The sequence below is a fragment of the Primulina eburnea genome, chromosome 6, assembly GCF_022965805.1.
Source record: "Primulina eburnea isolate SZY01 chromosome 6, ASM2296580v1, whole genome shotgun sequence".
In the NCBI taxonomy this organism is placed as follows: Eukaryota; Viridiplantae; Streptophyta; class Magnoliopsida; order Lamiales; family Gesneriaceae; genus Primulina; species Primulina eburnea.
In genome coordinates this window covers 12,983,227-13,002,505 of record NC_133106.1, presented here as the reverse complement: position 1 = coordinate 13,002,505, position 19,279 = coordinate 12,983,227, and the positions used below count along the sequence as shown (strand labels likewise).

The 19,279-nt window shown below is 37.8% G+C and overlaps 1 protein-coding gene and 1 long non-coding RNA gene across 2 annotated transcripts; both read left to right on the top strand.

The window, feature by feature from the left end:
- Positions 1–1,764: 1,764 nt before the first annotated feature.
- On the top strand, positions 1,765–2,839 carry LOC140833648 (uncharacterized). Its single transcript, XR_012118515.1, has 3 exons — positions 1,765–1,857; positions 1,979–2,022; positions 2,714–2,839. It is a non-coding gene; the product is annotated as an uncharacterized lncRNA (long non-coding RNA).
- Positions 2,840–3,194: 355 nt separating this feature from the next.
- On the top strand, positions 3,195–4,706 carry LOC140835327 (uncharacterized). The gene has a single exon (XM_073200818.1). It carries the CDS (start codon positions 3,195–3,197, stop codon positions 4,704–4,706), a length of 1,512 nt encoding a protein of 503 aa, XP_073056919.1.
- Positions 4,707–19,279: the final 14,573 nt, after the last annotated feature.

Genomic DNA, 19,279 nt, shown 5'->3' with positions numbered 1-19,279 from the left:
GAAAACTCACAAAAAGGCAATGCATCTTGCCAATTAGTGCTAAAATCAAGCACTACTGCTCTCAGCATATCCTTCAGTGTCTGGATAGTCCGCTCTGACTGTCCATCGATCTGTGGATGATATGCGGTACTCAGATGTAACTTCGTACAGAGAGCCTGCTGCAAACTCTGCCAGAAGTGCGAAGTAAATCGAGGATCACGGTCTGATACAATTTAATTCGGCACTCCGTGCAATCTGACCACGTCTCTAACATAGATCTCTGCCATCTGGTCAAATCTGTACGTCATCTTGTACGGAATAAAACATGCGGATTTGGTCAATCTGTCAATCACGACCCAAATCGCATCACAACCTCGGGAGGAACGCGGCAAAAGTGTCACAAAATCCATGGAAATGTGATCTCATTTCCATTTAGGAATGGACAAACTCTATAAAAACCCTCCTGGTTTCTTTCTATCTACTTTAACCTGCTGGCAATTCAGACATTTGGAAACAAATTCGGCAATGTCAGTCTTCATTTGTTTCCACCAGAACTGTCTTTTCAAATCATTATACATCTTTCTGCCACCAGGATGAATACTGAATCGACTGTTGTGCGCTTCTGACAATATCTGTCGTCTCAAATCTGAAACATTCGGCACAACCAGACGATTATTCACATACAAGACGTTATCACGTACCTGATATTCCGATTGATGTCCTGTTCTGACTACTGATACGGATTTCTGCACATTCTGATCAACTTTTTGAGCTGCTTTAATCCTCATAATCAGCTCTGGTTCCACTTGCACCGTATAAAGTCTCAATGGTCTATAGTCTGTTTCAAATTCTAATCCAGACAAACATCAGTCTTCTATCAAATTTGAAACACCAATCGTCGACAAGGATAAGGAACATACCATTCGACTTAGTGCATCAGCTGCTGCATTAGACTTTCCTGGATAGTATTTGATTTCACAATCAAAATCTTTAAGCAAATCAAGCCATCTTCGCTGTCTCATATTCAATTTGGAATGCGAAAACAGATATTTTAAACTCTTTTGATCAGAATATATCTCAAATTTTTCACCGTAAAGGTAGTGTCGCCATATCTTTAATGCAAAGACAATGACTGCAAATTCGAGGTCATGAATTGGATAACGGGTCTCATGTGGTTTAAGCTGTCTTGAGGCATAAGCAATGACATGCCCTCGTTGCATCAGAACACATCCTAACCCTCGGTGAGAAGCGTCGCAATAAACCACAAAATCACCAGTACCGGATGTGATAGTCAACACCGGGGCACTTGTAATATCCCAAGTTTTTATTGTGCTATGATCATTGATTTCATGTTTTATGGTTAAGGGATATTCATATATTGATATGATCAAGTTTTGGGAGATGTTTTATGCTTGATTATAGAAGGAGTTTGGTTGTTATAATTCATAAGAATTTAGTGGAATAAGAAAAGGTTGGATATTAAGTCAAGAAAGGATGTTTTTAGGAGTTCGTGTCGGAGGAGTAGCGCTCGGGTGCAGCAGCGCCGCACCTGCGCTGCCCTACGCTGCCTGGCCGAGGGCAGGCCGCACCTGCGCTGCCTCTGCTGCCTGTGCGGCGCGGGTGCGCTGCCTGCGCGGGGCAGCGCTCGCGGGTGCGCTGCCCTGCATTATTTGACGAAAGTGTTATTTCAAATCACGATTTTAAGCTTGGGGATTGATTTTTATGCTTGGTTTTGAGATTTATCTTCATTCCTTCATTCCTCCTCTCTCATACGCTTCCTTCTCATCTTCTTCCCCAAAATTCTCTTCCAAATCTTCAACCAAGTTCAAGGATTTTTGAGAAATCTTAGCATCTCCTAGTCTAGGTGCAAGCTACAAGGTAAGATCTAAGTTATTCTTTGGTTTTGCAAGGAATTGTTGGGTTGAAGGTTTGAGTTGACTTTTTGGATCTATGTATATATGGTGTTAATTCATAGATTTTTTGGTGTTTATTGTTGTAGGGATTCTTTTGAGGTCATCTTTGCCACCAAGTGTTGATTGGGTTGTAATTAGAGGCTATTCCTTGTGCTCACATGATATATATGTATCCAAGCCATTTTTATTGATGACTAGCTTCTTTAATGGACATGTTATTGCCATATTTGTTGATATATATTCATTGATCCAAGAATTTTATTGATTTCATTGATAAAGAAGCTAGCAAGCTATTGTGCCTATCAAGTGTTTGTTCAATTGTCCAAATGAATTTCATATGCTACAATTCAAGGAATGATAGTAATTCATGCATGTCATTGGCCAATCACATGAAGAGTATCTCTCACAGTCTGGTATATATTTTCATATATCACAGAGCTACTATCCATAGGTTATCTCTCACAGTCCGATATATATTTATATATATTAACAGAGATAACATTCACAGGTCACAGATTACAAGTTACAGACTATCATTTCCTCTCATGGTTATCTCTCACAGTCCGATATATATTTATATATATTAACAGAGATAACATTCACAGATTACATATCATTGAGCTATTGTTTCATTTCCTTTAATTCATGTTATGATATACCATCTATATCGATTTTATCATTATTGTTCTTCGAAGATGGTATTATTCAATGTTTATTGCCATTGCAATGTTTCAAGCCAAGCCATATAAATATGTATTTGTTATGTAAAGTTCTCTACTTACTGAGTTTTATCTCATTTCAGTTAATGTCATGTGATGCAGGTAATAAAAAGATTTGAAGCAGATTGTCCAAGGGGAAGAAGTCATATAGCTACTGTATTGGAAAAGTTTTATTTGAATATGTTAATGATTTTATTGGGGTGTGATGAACATTTAAAGTTTTAAAAATAGCAAGTATTTTATTATATGTAATAATGGTATTTGAATTAGATGTTTGAGATTATGTATTGTATGTATTGTTAGATAATGTTTGCAATGTATATACAGTATATTTTATTTTAAAGATAAATGCTTCCGATGATGTCAGGTTATTTCTGAATTTAAAATGTGTTAAGTAGTGGGGTGTTTCAATTGGTATCAGAGCAAAGTTCTTTGGACCATATATGACTTCTTCTGCCTAGGACAATCTGGTATGTTTTCGATCCTGCATCTATTGATTTTAACATTGACAGTTGATTCTATTTCATTGCCATTGACGTATTCTTTCATCCTATCCATGTTAACGTGAGCATATGTATAGGAAATGCCTCCAAAGCGTAAGAATGTTGAAGGGGATGATAGTACCCCTCCCACAGACAAGACTACTCGTGTAGTAGATGAATTCACTAAGTTATTACAAGAGCAAGCTAAGGTTCATGGTGAACAGATTCAAAAGTTATTGACTATGCAAACGACGATCCAAGGTCAAGTTCAAGAAAGAGTTCAAGGCACGACAAATAGTTCTGAAAATGGTGCTTATGATCGTTTCAGGCGGATGAACCCTCCTGAATTTATTGGTGGTCCTGATCCATTAGTAGCACTAGAATGGGTCAAAGCTTTGGAAGCTATCTTCGACTATTTGAAATTCGCTGATCAAGAGAAGGTTGGTTGTGCTGTGTTTATGTTGGTCAAGGCTGCTCGTATTTGGTGGGAAGCCACCAAAGTGACTATTAATGCAAAAGAACTGAAGTGGAACGAGTTTAAAGATTTATTTCATGCCAAATATTTTTCAAGGGAAATTAAGGCCAAGAAGGTGAAAGAATTTCTTGAGTTAAGACAGGCTTCTTTGTCTGTTGCTGAGTACATATTGAAATTTGAAGAAGGTTGTGTATTTGTTCCGTTTATTGCCGAGAATGACAAGGATAAAGATGAACACTTTCTTCGTGGGTTGAAGCCCGAAATTATAAGGGATGTGCATATGTCCAAGGTGGTGACATATCAAGAAATTGTGGAAAGAGCCTTACTTGCTGAACATGATGAGCAAGAGATAGAGAAGGAAAGACAGTTGAGGAGACAAGTTTTTCAAGCTAAAGGTCAGGGTTCAAGTGTAAATGTTCGAGGAGGTTATAAAGGCAAAGGCAAGATGGAGCAGCGTAGTAGGCTTCCTTTGCCTCCTACAGATAGTGAACGACCATTGTGTCCCAAGTGTGGAAAGCCACACAAAGGAGAATGTTTAATCGGAAGTGGTCGTTGCTATAGATGTAAGGAAATGGGACACACAGTATATAATTGTCCTCTTTCGTTTGGAAAAGGAAAAGTTCAGGGAAGAATCTTTACGATCACAAAAGAGGGCGTAAATCCTGATGCTTCAGTCATATCAGGTAATATTTTCATTTTGGGCAAAGAAGCACTTACCTTAATTGATACTGGTGCAACACATTCTTTTATATCTGAGGAGTTTATGCATACTATATCTGTTAAACCTACTGTGGTGCCTATTGAATTTAATATTGTGTTGCCTTCTGGAGAAATTTGGACAAATAGTATGTTTAAGGCTTGTCCTGTGTTGATGGGATCCAGATTGTTGTATGCAGATTTAATTGTAATTACAATGGTTGCATTTGATGTGATATTGGGTATGGATTGGTTGTCTGCTTATCGTGCTGTGATTAACTGTGTTAGCAAGACTGTAAAATTTTTAGCAATTGATTATGAGAAGGATTTATTTGTTGGTGTTAACTCTTCATTAAGTATCCCTATTATTTCTTGTCTTCAAGCCACTAAATTGTTGCACAAGGGCTGTGTTGGTTACTTATCTTCAGTTTTGGATACATGAAAGGAAAGTAGAATACAATTACAGGACATTGACGTGGTTTAGGATTATCCTGATGTATTTGAGGAGGATGTACCTGGATTACCACCTGATCGAGAAGTAGAGTTTGTTATTGATTTAATTCCAGGTACAGCCCCAATTTCTAAGGCTCCATACAGATTGGCTCCTACTGAAATGAAAGAATTAAAGAATCAATTGCAGGAGCTATTAGATAAAGGTTTCATCCGTCCTAGTTTCTCACCTTGGGGAGCTCCAGTGTTATTCGTGAAAAAGAAGGATGGATCATTGCGATTATGTATTGACTATCGGGAACTGAACAAGGTAACTATTAAGAATAAATATCCTTTGCCAAGGATAGATGATCTTTTTGATCAATTGCAAGGAGCAACAGTGTTCTCGAAGATTGATCTCCGGTCTGGATATCATCAATTAAAGGTGAGAAATGAGGATATACCAAAGGCTGCTTTTAGAACGAGGTATGGACATTATGAATTTTTGGTGATGTCTTTTGGATTAACCAATGCTCCTTCAGTGTTTATGGATTTAATGAATCGTGTCTTTACGCCGTATTTGGATACATTTGTCATTGTTTTTATCGATGACATTTTGATTTATTCTAAGACACGATAACTTCATAGAGATCATTTGAGGATTGTGTTGAAATTGTTGAGGGAAAAACAATTATATGCAAAGTTCAAGAAATGTGAATTTTGGTAACAAGTGGCGTTTTTGGGTCATATTGTTTCTAAAGAAGGAATCTCTGTAGATCCTTCCAAGATTGAGTCTATTATGCAATGGTCCATTCCAAGGACAGTTTCAGAGGTGAGAAGTTTTCTGGGTTTAGCAGGATATTATCGAAGATTTATAGAGAACTTCTCAAAGATAGCATTGCCATTGACGAGTTTAACTCGTAAGTCAGTCAAGTTTGAGTGGACTATAGCATGTCAACAAGCATTTCAAGAGTTGAAAGATAAGTTGACTTCTGCCCCTGTGTTAGTACTTCCTTGTGGTACTGAAGATTTTGTTGTCTATTCAGATGCTTCAAAATTGGGGTTAGGTGCTGTACTGATGCAGCATGGGAAAGTGATAGCTTATGCTTCTCGTCAGTTGAAGGACTACGAGAAAAATTATTCTACTCATGATTTGGAGTTAGCAGCTGTGGTGTTTGCGTTAAAGATTTGGCGACACTATCTTTATGGCGAAAAATGTGAAATTTTTACGGATCACAAAAGTTTGAGTTATTTGTTTTCACAGAAAGAATTGAATATGCGGCAGCGGAGATGGTTAGAACTTGTCAAGGATTATGATTGCACATTAGCTATCATCCTGGTAAAGCTAATGTAGTTGCAGATGCTTTGAGTCGCAAGTCAAGTTCAGAATTTCTAAACCTTTGTTCCTTGATTTGCAAAGGAATGAGATAAATTTGGTATCTTCAGGGACACTGGCTCAATTATCTACATTAGTTCTCCGCTCAACTTTGTTTGATCGAATTTTGAAAGAACAACAGTCCGATGTTCAGTTTTTGAAGTTAAAAAGGAGTAATGAATTAACAGGAGTTTCTGAATTTGGATTGAATCGTGATGGTTTGATGACCTTTCGAGGTAAAATATGTGTTCCTATAGGTGATAACATTCGAAGAGATGTACTCATAGAAGCTCATACGGCGCCATACTCTGTACATCCTGGTCGTACTAAGATGTACCAAGATCTTCGACGTCTTTATTGGTGGCCAGGTATGAAGAAAGATATTACATTATTTGTTTCTGAATGTCTAACCTGTCAGCAGGTTAAGATTGAACACCAAAGACCGGCGGGATTATTGCAATCTTTGCCTATACCGCAATGGAAATGGGAACACATCACAATGGATTTTGTGGTTGGATTGCCAAGGACTCAGAAAGGTTTCAATTCTATTTGGGTGATTGTAGATCGATTGACCAAGTCATCGCATTTTCTTCCTGTCAAGACAACATATTCTATGAATCAATATGCCGAGGTATATATTCAAGAAATTGTGAGACTTCATGGTATACCGGTATCTATAGTGTCAGATCGTGATCCAAGATTTACATCAGAGTTTTGGAAAAGTTTACATCGAGGTTTGGGCACGAAGTTAGCCTTTAGCACCGCCTACCATCCTCAAAGCGATGGACAATCAGAAAGAGTAATTCAAATTCTTGAGGATATGTTAAGAGCTTGCACAATTGATTTCCCTGGAAGTTGGGATTCCAAGTTGCCATTGGTTGAATTCACGTATAATAATAGTTATCAGTATTCCATTGGCTTAGCACCTTATGAAGCCTTATATGGAAGAAAGTGTAGATCTCCTTTGTATTGGGAAGAGGTAGGTGAAAGAAAGATGTTGGGCCCTGAGTTGATTCAACAAACAGCAGAAGTTGTGGCGTTAATTCAAGAAAGAATGAAGACAGCTCAGTCTAGACAGAAAAGTTATGCCGATGTGAGAAGATGGCCTTTGGCATTTGAGGTTGGTGATCATGTTTTTATCAAGATAGCTCCTCTAAAAGGAGTTATGAGATTTGGCAAGAAAGGTAAGTTAAGTCCTCGATACATTGGACCATTTGAAATTCTAGATAAGATTGGAGACCGAGCCTATCGTCTTGCATTGCCACCGGACTTGGACCGAATTCATAATGTATTTCATGTATCTATGCTTCGTAAGTATCTTGCGAATCCATCTCATGTTCTTCGGTACGAGTCATTGGAGCTTTTGCATAACCTAAGTTATGATGAAATGCCGGTTCAAATTCTTGATCGTAAAGTTAAGGTGTTAAGGAACAAAGAAATTGGCATTGTCAAAGTTCTATGGAGAAATCAAGTGATTGAAGAGACCACGTGGGAACCGGAAGAGGAGATGAAGCAACGTTATCCTAATCTATTCGAAAGTAGGTAATTTCGGGGACGAAATTTTTTTTAAGGAGGGGAGATTGTAATATCCCAAGTTTTTATTGTGCTATGATCATTGATTTCATGTGTTATGGTTAAGGGATATTCATATATTGATATGATCAAGTTTTGGGAGATGTTTTATGCTTGATTATGGAAGGAGTTTGGTTGTTATAATTCATAAGAATTTAGTGGAATAAGAAAAGGTTGGATATTAAGTCAAGAAAGGATGTTTTTAGGAGTTCGTGTCGGAGGAGTAGCGCTCGGGTGCAGCAGCGTCGCACCTGGCAGCGCAGGGGCGCTGCCTGTGCGGCAGCAGGCCGTATCCGCGCTGCTATATACAGCGCGGTGCGCTGCCTATGCGGCAGCAGCGCCGCACCCGCGCACAGGCAGCGCACCCGCGCTGCTATGTGCAGCGCGGGTGCGCTGCCTGCGCACCAGCGCTGCCCAGTCGAGCGCGGGTGCGCTGCCCTGCATTATTTGATGAAAGTGTTATTTCAAATCACGATTTTAAGCTTGGGGATTGATTTTTATGCTTGGTTTTGAGATTTATCTTCATTCCTTCATTTCTTCTTCTCTCTCATACGCTTCCTTCTCATCTTCTTCCCCAAAATTCTCTTCCAAATCTTCAACCAAGTTCAAGGATTTTTGAGGAAATCTTAGCATCTCCTAGTCTAGGTGCAAGCTACAAGGTAAGATCTTAGTTATTCTTTGGTTTTGCAAGGAATTGTTGGGTTGAAGGTTTGAGTTGACTTTTTGGATCTATGTATATATGGTGTTAATTCATAGATTTTTTGGTGTTTATTGTTGTAGGGATTCTTTTGAGGTCATCTTTGCCACCAAGTGTTGATTGGGTTGTAAGTAGAGGCTATTCCTTGTGCTCACATGATATATATGTATCCAAGCCATTTTTATTGATGTCTAGCTTCTTTAATGGACATGTTATTGCCATATTTGTTGATATATATTCATTGATCCAAGAATTTTATTGATTTCATTGATAAAGAAGCTAGCAAGCTATTGTGCCTATCAAGTGTTTGTTCAATTGTCCAAATGAATTTCATATGCTACAATTCAAGGAATGATAGTAATTCATGCATGTCATTGGCCAATCACATGAAGAGTATCTCTCACAGTCTGGTATATATTTTCATATATCACAGAGATACTATCCATAGTTTATCTCTCACAGTCCGATATATATTTATATATATTAACAGAGATAACATTCACAGGTCACAGATTACAAGTTACAGATTATCATTTCCTCTCATGGTTATCTCTCACAGTCCGATATATATTTATATATATTAACAGAGATAACATTCACAGATTACAGATCATTGAGCTATTGTTTCATTTCCTTTAATTCATGTTATGATATACCATCTATATCGATTTTATCATTATTGTTCTTCGAAGATGGTATTATTCAATGTTTATTGCCATTGCAATGTTTCAAGCCAAGCCATATAAATATGTATTTGTTATGTAAAGGTCTCTACTTACTGAGTTTTATCTCATTTCAGTTAATGTCATGTGATGCAGGTAATAAAAAGATTTGAAGCAGATTTTCCAAGGGGAAGAAGTCATATAGCTACTGTATTGGAAAAGTTTTATTTGAATATGTTAATGATTTTATTGGGGTGTGATGAACATTTAAAGTTTTAAAAATAGCAAGTATTTTATTATATGTAATAATGGTATTTGAATTAGATGTTTGAGATTATGTATTGTATGTATTGTAAGATAATGTTTGCAATGTATATACAGTATATTTTATTTTAAAGATAAATGCTTCCGCTGATGTCAGGTTATTTCTGAATTTAAAATGTGTTAAGTAGTGGGGTGTTTCAGCACTGGTCAATCTCTTCTTCAACTCTAGGAAACTAGTCTCGCATTCTTCAGACCAAACAAATGGAGCATTCTTCTGAGTCAGCTGAGTAATTGGTTTAGCTATACTCGAGAAATCTTTAATGAAACGACGGTAATATCCCGCTAAACCCATAAAACTTCGAATTTCGGGCACGGACGTCGGTCTTGGCCAAGAAATCACAGCTTCCACTTTACTAGGATCCACTGATATCCCATCTCCGGATATAATATGACCCAGAAATACTACCTGTCTTAATCAAAACTCACATTTCGACAGTTTAGCATATAATTTCTCAGCTCTTAAAATTCGCAACACAATTCTTAAATGCTCAGCATGCTCACTCATATTCTTCGAATAAATCAAAATATCATCGATGAAAATAATCACAAAATCATCGAGATATTTCTGGAAGATACGGTTCATCAATCCCATAAACACAGCTGGAGCATTCGTCAAACCAAATGGCATGACAACAAATTCATAGTGTCCATACCTGGTTCTGAATGTTGTCTTTGAGATATCAGAATCTCTGACTCTCAGCTGATGATATCCCGATCTTAAATCAATTTTGGAATATACGGAAAAACCCTGCAACTGATCAAATAAATCATCAATACGAGGCAAAGGATATTTATTCTTTATCGTTGCCTTGTTCAGTTGGTGATAGTCGATGCAGAGTCTCATCGAACCGTCTTTCTTTCTTACAAACAATACTGGAGCACCCCAAGGAGAAACACTCGGTCTGATGTACCCCTTTGCCAGTAAGTCTTCAGGCTGATTCTTCAATTCTCTCAATTCAACTGGTGCCATTCTGTACGGAGCTCTAGAAATCGGCACTGTACCTAGCATCAATTCAATCCTGAAATCTATCTCTCTAACTGGAGGTAATCCCGAAATCTCGTCTTGAAAGACGTCAGCAAACTCACGCCCGTCATATTGTAGTACACAATGCTTAACAGAATTTACAGATATCAAACCTGTCCTCAAAGGCGAAGAGACAGACACTACAGCAGCTAAAGACTCTACAGGCAATGCATGACTTAATGCAAATCATTCAGAAATAAATGTATGTGAAGCACCGGTATCAATCAATACATAATCAGGGTAACCACATAAAGAACAGTTACCTGCCACAACGTCATCTGGTGCTTCCTGGGCCTGCTCCTCTGTCAAAGAGAATACTCTGGCCTGCTGTCTAGGAGGCTGGCTAACAGTCTGGCTACCTCCTGGCCTCTGCTGTGAGTGAGCTGGTGCTGGCTGGAATGTGTGAACAGCAGCTGATCGTCTCTGAGTCTGTGCTGCTGATCCCGATGACTCGGCTCCCTGAGATCTTTGAGAACCTCTCTGTGGACACACTTTAGCAAAGTGTCCCGGCTGTTTACAAATGTTGCAACTACCAGTCACTCTCTAGCATTGCTCAGTTGCATGTCTTCCTCCGCAAGTCTTGCAATAAACTCTAGTGTAACTCTGGCTCTGTCTGGAACCACCGGAGCTGGAAGAACTACTGCCCGATTTCTTAAATTGTTTTCCTTTGGCTTTCAAAAATTCCTTCTTCCCTCCACTGCTGCTGCCACCCTCAAATCTGGGAGGTGGTTGCTGTGGTCTCGGTGCTGGAGGCACAAATGAAGCACCTTTCTGTCTCATCAGACCGGCTTCTGCTCCCTTAGATCTGTTCAGGGCGTCCGTAAAATTATTCGGTCTCCCTGTGTTCACCAATGTGAAAATCTCTACGTTCAAGCCATTGATGAACTGGTCAGTAGTAGCTTCCTCGCTGTCAGCCACATGTGGAGTAAATTTCAACAAGGTGGAGAACTTTGACACGTACTCTTCTATGTTCATCTGTCCCTGCTTTAAATTGGCAAACTCCGCCCCTTTGTCCTTTCGGTATGACACTTGAAAGAATCGTTGGTAAAATTCAGTTCTAAATGCATTCCAGGTGATAGTCGTACCTCTATGCTCCAAGGCCCTCTTTATCGTAATCCACCAGTTCTTTGCAACATCGTGTAACTGGTGTCCAATCAGCCGAACTCGTCTATCATCTGTATACTCTAATGATTCAAACAGCATTTCAATATCATCAAGCCAACTCTCGCACTCCACAGCGTTCTCTGTTCGTTTCAAAGATGGCGGGTGAAATGATTGAAATTGTTTCAGTAATGTTTCCATTGGAGTCGGGGTGACATCCATTGGAGTATTTGATGTACTTCCCTGTTCTGGGATTCGTCTGGGAGGCATATCAGATAATCAAATAGATTAGTAACAAATATCACAATTCCGTTTAAATCCTCCTCTGATCATCTTACTGCTGATCTAGAATCGGTGCTGATCCAATCTCAATAAAACATATTACTATATCAAATCAGATAAGCAAGTAACATGTATTAAAGCAGTAAGACATGCTAGCATTCAAAAGCAGGAAAGAAAACCTCAATCAACCCCGCTCACTAGCTTATTCTATCTTAATCTAAAAGATCTATCGCTCTGATACCACCTGTTGTGGGGACCCGGATGCTAATCATCTTCTTAATCGTCATTGGGACTTATTTAATCAATTAGAATAAACAGGGTCTACATTTTTTTTAAAATGCGGAAGGTAATGGAATTATTCTATTATACAAACCAGTATAATAATACAAATCCTGTATAACATGCATCTGGTTCAAAACTAGGTTCAACTACTACAATCAAGTAATAAAACCTATCTATATCCAAGTCCGGAATCACCACTCTAATCTCGATCTTTCTTCACCTCTGTGATCCTGAACCTGTCCCACCTAATGCCATGCACACATACAGACAAAACAACAGCCAGATAACTCCGGTGAGATATAAATATCCCAGTATAAACAATGTATCAATGCAATCATATAAAATATATATAAAAGCATAAAAAATCATTAAAACATGTATCCAATCTGACTACATGAACCAATACGAGTCTGTATTTAAGTCAACGACTTGTTATCTTATCTCAACTTATTTCTAATCTAGGGATCCCGATATAATTTAGACCTCGGCATGCTGTATCGAATGTCTACAATAGAAGTCGATCTACATTTAAGCTCATCGATACACAGTAAGTCTAGAGTCTTCGCGGTTTTGACAAAGACTCGGCGGTTTTTCCCTAGCAAGGCTGATCTGCCCTAGATTCAAACTCTGGCTCTGCTATCATTCAATAGACTAAACATATCAATCTGATAATTTGCAAATATCAATGCAATAAAATAAAGTATGTGATTTTGGGAAACTCAAGTCAAATCTAACTCGAGTTGTGCAATCCCGAATCAACATTTATTTATACCTTTCTTGCTGTCGCTGATACAATCGAAGTCTTTACTCAAAGTCTGTCACTGTTCAATCTTACAATGACAATATCAATATACTGTGTCAATATTCTAATCAAATCACGACATCTCTGTTTTACCAAATTCTGACAGTACAATAGTACAATCCTTCGATATCGGTGATACCAAACCAATATCTACTAATTCCAATAATTTTCAATCAACCACCGTACAAATCTGACACCAATTCTAGTCAATCTCATTCTGAAAATCATAACAATTCCATATTCAGTCCGTTTCTTAATCTGATTTCGATTATACGCTGTCTAACATGTCAGGAACAACATATATAACGTGTATTCAATTCCAACAACATCATAATTTCAAAACATGTCAAAACGTAATAAAACTTACGTCCTGTAGTAGCCTGCGTTGATATGAACACAGTACCGAAGTCGTATTTAAAATCTAACGGACGGATTTCTCACGAATCGAATTCTAAAATCAAGAATCGACTTTTCCCTTAAATTTCGATTTTTGCTCTGATTCCTCGATTTCCTTTAATATGTATATATATATATATTTATATATATATATATATATATATATATATATATATATATATATATATATATACTGGGCATGCTTTCCCAAAACGTGGCTCATGTCTTTGTGCTGCACGTCTCGCGCATATGCGCGACCTATCTCGGCGTATATGCGCGAGACATAATGTCTCGGCGGGTGTCTACACGGTGGCTCGCGCATATGCGCGCCCTTACTCGTCGAATATGCGCGAGGCCATTGCTCAAATTTGCCAAGTCTCCGGTACCCTCGCGCATGTGCGCGAATCTAAGTCGCGCATGTGCTCCAACCTCTCTGGACCTCTCGCGCTTGTGCGCGCATACAGTCGCGCATGTGCGCCTAGTGTTCTGTTCCGCACCATGGGCTTCTGCCCTACTCACGCATATGAGCGCCTACTCTTTGCGCATATGCGCGAGACCTTCGGCTCTCGCACCAATAACTTCTCATGCAAACTTTTAATTCGTGTCTCGATTAGCCCTCTCATAATCGTCTCGATTAAGAATTAATAATCGTAATTTAACACGATATAAAATCTTGGGCATTACAACAATAAATCAAAACTCCCACTTATAAATAGGGTATAATAATAATTAAAGGAATAATTATAACATAAACAATAAATAATGATTTAATAATATAAAACATAGATTCTTATCTTTTAATAACCTTATTATCATGCCAAGAGTTTCACCTTTTAATCTCAACTTTGGGAAGTTAGCTACTTATTATTCAAAGTGTAAAACTTTGAATATGAATTTAACATGCTAATTATATTTAAATGAAGAAATAAAGGAAAAACAAAGAGATAAATATTATGAACTCAAAAGTTTGTTCCTAAAATGAGGGATATCTCAATACATTACAATGAACCTCTATTTGTAGCCAAATTTGAGAGACAACCACAAATAAAATATTATTTTTTACACATAAGTCTTCATTGGTGTTCCAAGAAATTAATATTTTAATACACGTCACTTTTGAAAATCTTCACATCCGAATTTTCTTCTCCACATTAAAACAAACATGTAGATATCTGAGTTGTTTGAATTGTGGTATTTTTTTAACCATTTGACCAAGTAATTTGAGAGATATAGTCAAAATACTAGAACATGGTAAAACTGCCACTTCTTTGGTAACATTAATTGTTGCTTAATTTGATCCCATTTGTGAGAAGATTTTTATCTCATGCTTGCCACCAATATTGTAGATATTAACATCAACTTTCTACAGGTCCAAGAATCATCTTAATCTCATTTGCAACGCCAAGTTTATTTTTGTTTTATCGAACCTGTAAAAAATAGTAAAAACTTATAATTACACAACAACTTATAATTTATACAATTTATTATAAAACATATAATATTTAAACATTTAATAAAACAAAAATTATATATTTATATTATAAAACATTTAATTAATATACAATTTTTTTATCTTTATCACACTCCCCAACCAGCTTATTGCTAGTCCCTAGCAATTTAAGCATTAATAGCAACACAAAACATATTGATTAATTTAAATAGAAATGTAATCAGAACTATCCAAGTGTTTAAATTAAATTTGAAAACTGTCAAAGTTATATCAAGATCATTATAATTATAATTTATGAAATAATCTGAACTGATCAATTCAAAGCTTGTTTTCAGGTAGTTAAATGTACATGGCCTTCAGAAATTCCTAGTAAGAGTCTCAACTCCATATTCTCATAGGTTAATTAGTGTTTCAATTTATGGGAATGATTTCTCTCATGGAGTTGGAATACAGATAAATGCTTAGGAAATGGTTTACAGAATGCAGATAGGCAAACTAGCCAAACAAATCAAAAGATAGGAAATCCATTGATTTAAAATCCAGTTTTTCTAATTATATATTTTTTTCCTTATTTTTTTTTTACATCGCGGAATCAGACTAAGTTTATGCTTTTTGATCAAATATTTATTTAATTTGTACAATGTATTTCTCTTTATTTTCTTTTTTTTATTTGTATTTTTATGAGAGATAAATGGGTCGCAACATGTAACTTAAAAATTACATAGATCTTCAACATCTTTCATTGTTTTTTTCTTTTTTTTTTCAGGAAATATCAATTTTTTTTTTAAAAATAAGAACACAAGATCTAAACAATAGACATCCTCTCTGATGATCAATAAAGGCTCTCAAGCTGTAAGGCCCGAGAATTTGATTACCACAATTTGAAAAGATTTGATGATAATTGAAGTGATTATAGATGGAAAGGATTAGAACAGAAAAGACGGAAGAAAACACGAATTATGTGCGAGGGCAGAACACCTCGCGCATATGCACAACAAGGATCTGCGCATATGCGCGTGTGTGAAAGAAGACCTCGCGCATATGCGCGAGAAGTGTGCACGCATATGCGCGAGCTATGCGAGAAGCCAAGGGGAAGTCCAGAGTAGTTGGCGCATATGCACGAGTTGGCAGAGAAGTCGGCGCATATGCGCCGGATGGAGGCGTGCATATGCACGAGTTGTTATGCATTGAGACAGTAGGTCTCGCGCATATGCGCGGTGATGGTGCGCGCATATGCGCAAGCTGCCGAGAAAGGAAATGCTGGACAGAACATCCGGCGCATATGCGCGGACCTTGGGCGCGCATATGCGCGCGGCATGCAAAACAAAAACAAGCCACTTGCTCCTTACATGCAACGTGTATATATATATATATACATATCAATCTTTGGGAAAATGAAAAAGAGAGAAAGGAGAAGCCGAGGGAATTCTCAAGTTTTAAATCATAGATTTGTGATTTTTGTGAAATCCAACCGTACGATTTTGAATCCGAGTACAGCACCGTTCCTAGCAACGACAGCTATAACAAGATGTAAGTTCATTGAATTCTGATATCGTTTGAAATTATGATATTGGAAGAATAATGATTTGACTGATATATTGTGTTCTGGGTATACTGATAAGTATATAATTGAAGTCGGATCGAAGAACAGATACCGTATGAAATTGTTATGAATTCTCAGAGTTGATTTGTTTGTGATTAGACCAATATGATATCAGAAATGTGTTGTTATTGATTATGAGGTGTTGAGATTGATATCTGATTGATATTGTATTGCTGGGTATATTGATATTATTCAGATTTTGTGGGGACCCGGGCTCTAATTCTTTTCTTTGGGATTAAAACGGATCGTTATTATAAAAAGTGGGTCAAATTTTTGCTTTTACATTAACTCAAATGAAAGCTAACATAAGAAGTCTCTATGTTACTCAACAACATAATATACAAACATAAGATACAAATATGTCTGGTTCCAAACCATATTCGACAACTAGTAATTAAATACAGTACATGCCAAAAGTACAACTACTAGTTCTTCTGCTATGCCCGAGATCACCACGCTATGTCCATCTCTCATCCTCTGCGTGACCCAGATCCTGCCCCACCTGTTGTTATGCACACATACAGACATAACAACAGCCGGAAAACCGGTGAGAACAAATCCCAGTATAAACATGTATACATGCATATAATCAATTAAACATGAAACATGCTATCATGAATGACATCATATGCACATGCAATGCAATGCGAATCACACCATGTCTGGACTCGACTCGACTCGACTAGAACTCTAGGGTTCCCGGTGTGAATAAGACGTCACTACCTACCCTCCAATCGGGGTAATGAACGTCTCATTCCTAGACTTCGGTCTGAGCTGTATCAACGGCGGCAATAAGAGTAATGCCTACTCCTATGCTGAGATACACCGAAACGTCTAGCTATTTGACAATGCCTGTCAAAGACTCTCCTATCTTAAATGCAATGAATATCAATATGTAAACAACGTATAATCATATTCATATCTGAATATCATACTGATCATACATGCTTCAATACAATTCTGAAATCAAAGCATAAGCATGTTAAAAGATTGAATATAATGCTATACACAATTCATAAACATGTTACAATATACCTAATAATACTAGTATGTGATTTTGGTTGGGAAACTCAAATAATATCTTATTTGAGTTACATCTCCCCAAACAAAACATGACTGATACCTTTCGTCGTAGAATCGCTGTCACGGTCGCCAATACGAATCTGAAATGGAAATGTGGATACGCACTCTATCAATTTCTAATCTAAATCAACATATAACCAAGTCACTACGTGATCTCGATACAATTTGACGGCATAACGACGTAATTCTCGATACCGGTCAATCAAATTCTCAACAGATATCAACACTATCTTATTCTTAATCATAATCCAATACAATATTTATCCAAAACACAATAAATCCTATCCCAACAATTCATAAATCATACTGAAATTCATAAGAAATGCATATGATATCCTTTCTTTGGTCCGTTTACAATTATATCATGCTCAATATGCCAAGAACACCATATAACTATCATATTCTCATTTCCCCAATATCTGAATTTCAAAACATGCTGGAATCAAAGAAAACTTACGTCACTTTGTAGATAATGAAGAGAGGAGTTCAAAACCGAAGTCGGATTTGAATTTGGATGCTTAAATCTTTCACAATCACAATTTACAAGTGGAAAGAAAACATGAAGCTTCCCTCTCTGTATCTGCCGAATTCGTGCTGAAAATAGGAAGGAAATCGTGCCAGGTTATATATATATTGCATGCCTACACACACATGGCAAGGCATTTGAAGTACACGTCTCGCGCATATGCGCGGCATTACTCGCGCATATGCGCCGAACCTACTGTCTCGGCAGATTTAGCACTCGCGCATATGCGCCACTAAACTCGCGCATATGCGCCAATGGTTCTGGACACTCCGCGCATATGCGCCACTACTCTCGCGCATATGCGCCACTGCTACTGTAGGTATCGCGCATATCCGCCACTCTTTCCGCGCATATGCGCCACTGCTACTGTAAATGTCGCGCATATGCGCCACTCTTTCCGCGCATATGCGCCAATGCTACTGGAATTTACATGCATATGCGCGCATTCTTTCGCGCATATGCGCCATAGCTTCGGCCTTACTTATTCTTTTAACTATCTTTCACATCTTTATTATACCTTTCCCTTTCTTTTCTAGTCCAATGAAATACATCTATAATCAACTTAATTCTTAACAAATTCGTCTGATTATGATAACTAAATCTTCGAGCCTTACATTTCTCCCCCTCTAAGAAATGAGTTCGTCCTCGAAATCGCATGCCATTCTATCATTATAAGTATAAAAGTAATCACACCAACACTAAACAAATACTTACATCATTGAAATATCTCGGGGTGTTTCTGTCTCATGCTGGCTTCTGTCTCCCATGTCGCTTCCTCGATACCATGACGACTCCACTGAACTTTCACAAGTGGAATATTCTTCGTTCTGAGTTGCTTGTTTTTCCGATCAAGGATCTGTATCGGTTGTTCCACGTAGCTCAACGTCTGATCAAGTTCAGCTTCGTCAGGTTGAATGACGTGAGAAACATCTGGCATATATCTTCGTAACATTGATACATGAAACACGTCATGTATTCCGGATAGAGAAGGAGGAAGTGCAAGTCGATAAGCTCGGTCGCCAATCTTCTCAAGAATCTCGTAAGGACCAATGTATCGAGGAGATAGTTTCCCGCGTTTGCCAAATCGAACAACGCCTCTGAATGGAGAAATCTTTAAGAATACTCTATCTCCGGCCTCGAATACTAACGGTCTACGTCTGATATTGGCGTACTTTGCTTGTCGATCCTGTGCTGTCTTCATTCTTTTCTGAATAACTTTCACCTTCTCAGTCATGTCACGAATCATATCTGGCCCCAGTTCTGATACTTCTGTGATATCATCCCAGTATAGCGGAGATCTGCACTTCTTGCCATACAAAGCTTCAAACGGTGCCATCTCAATGCTCGTCTGATAGCTGTTATTATAGGAGAATTCGCAAAGAGGTAGAGAATCTTGCCAACTAATGC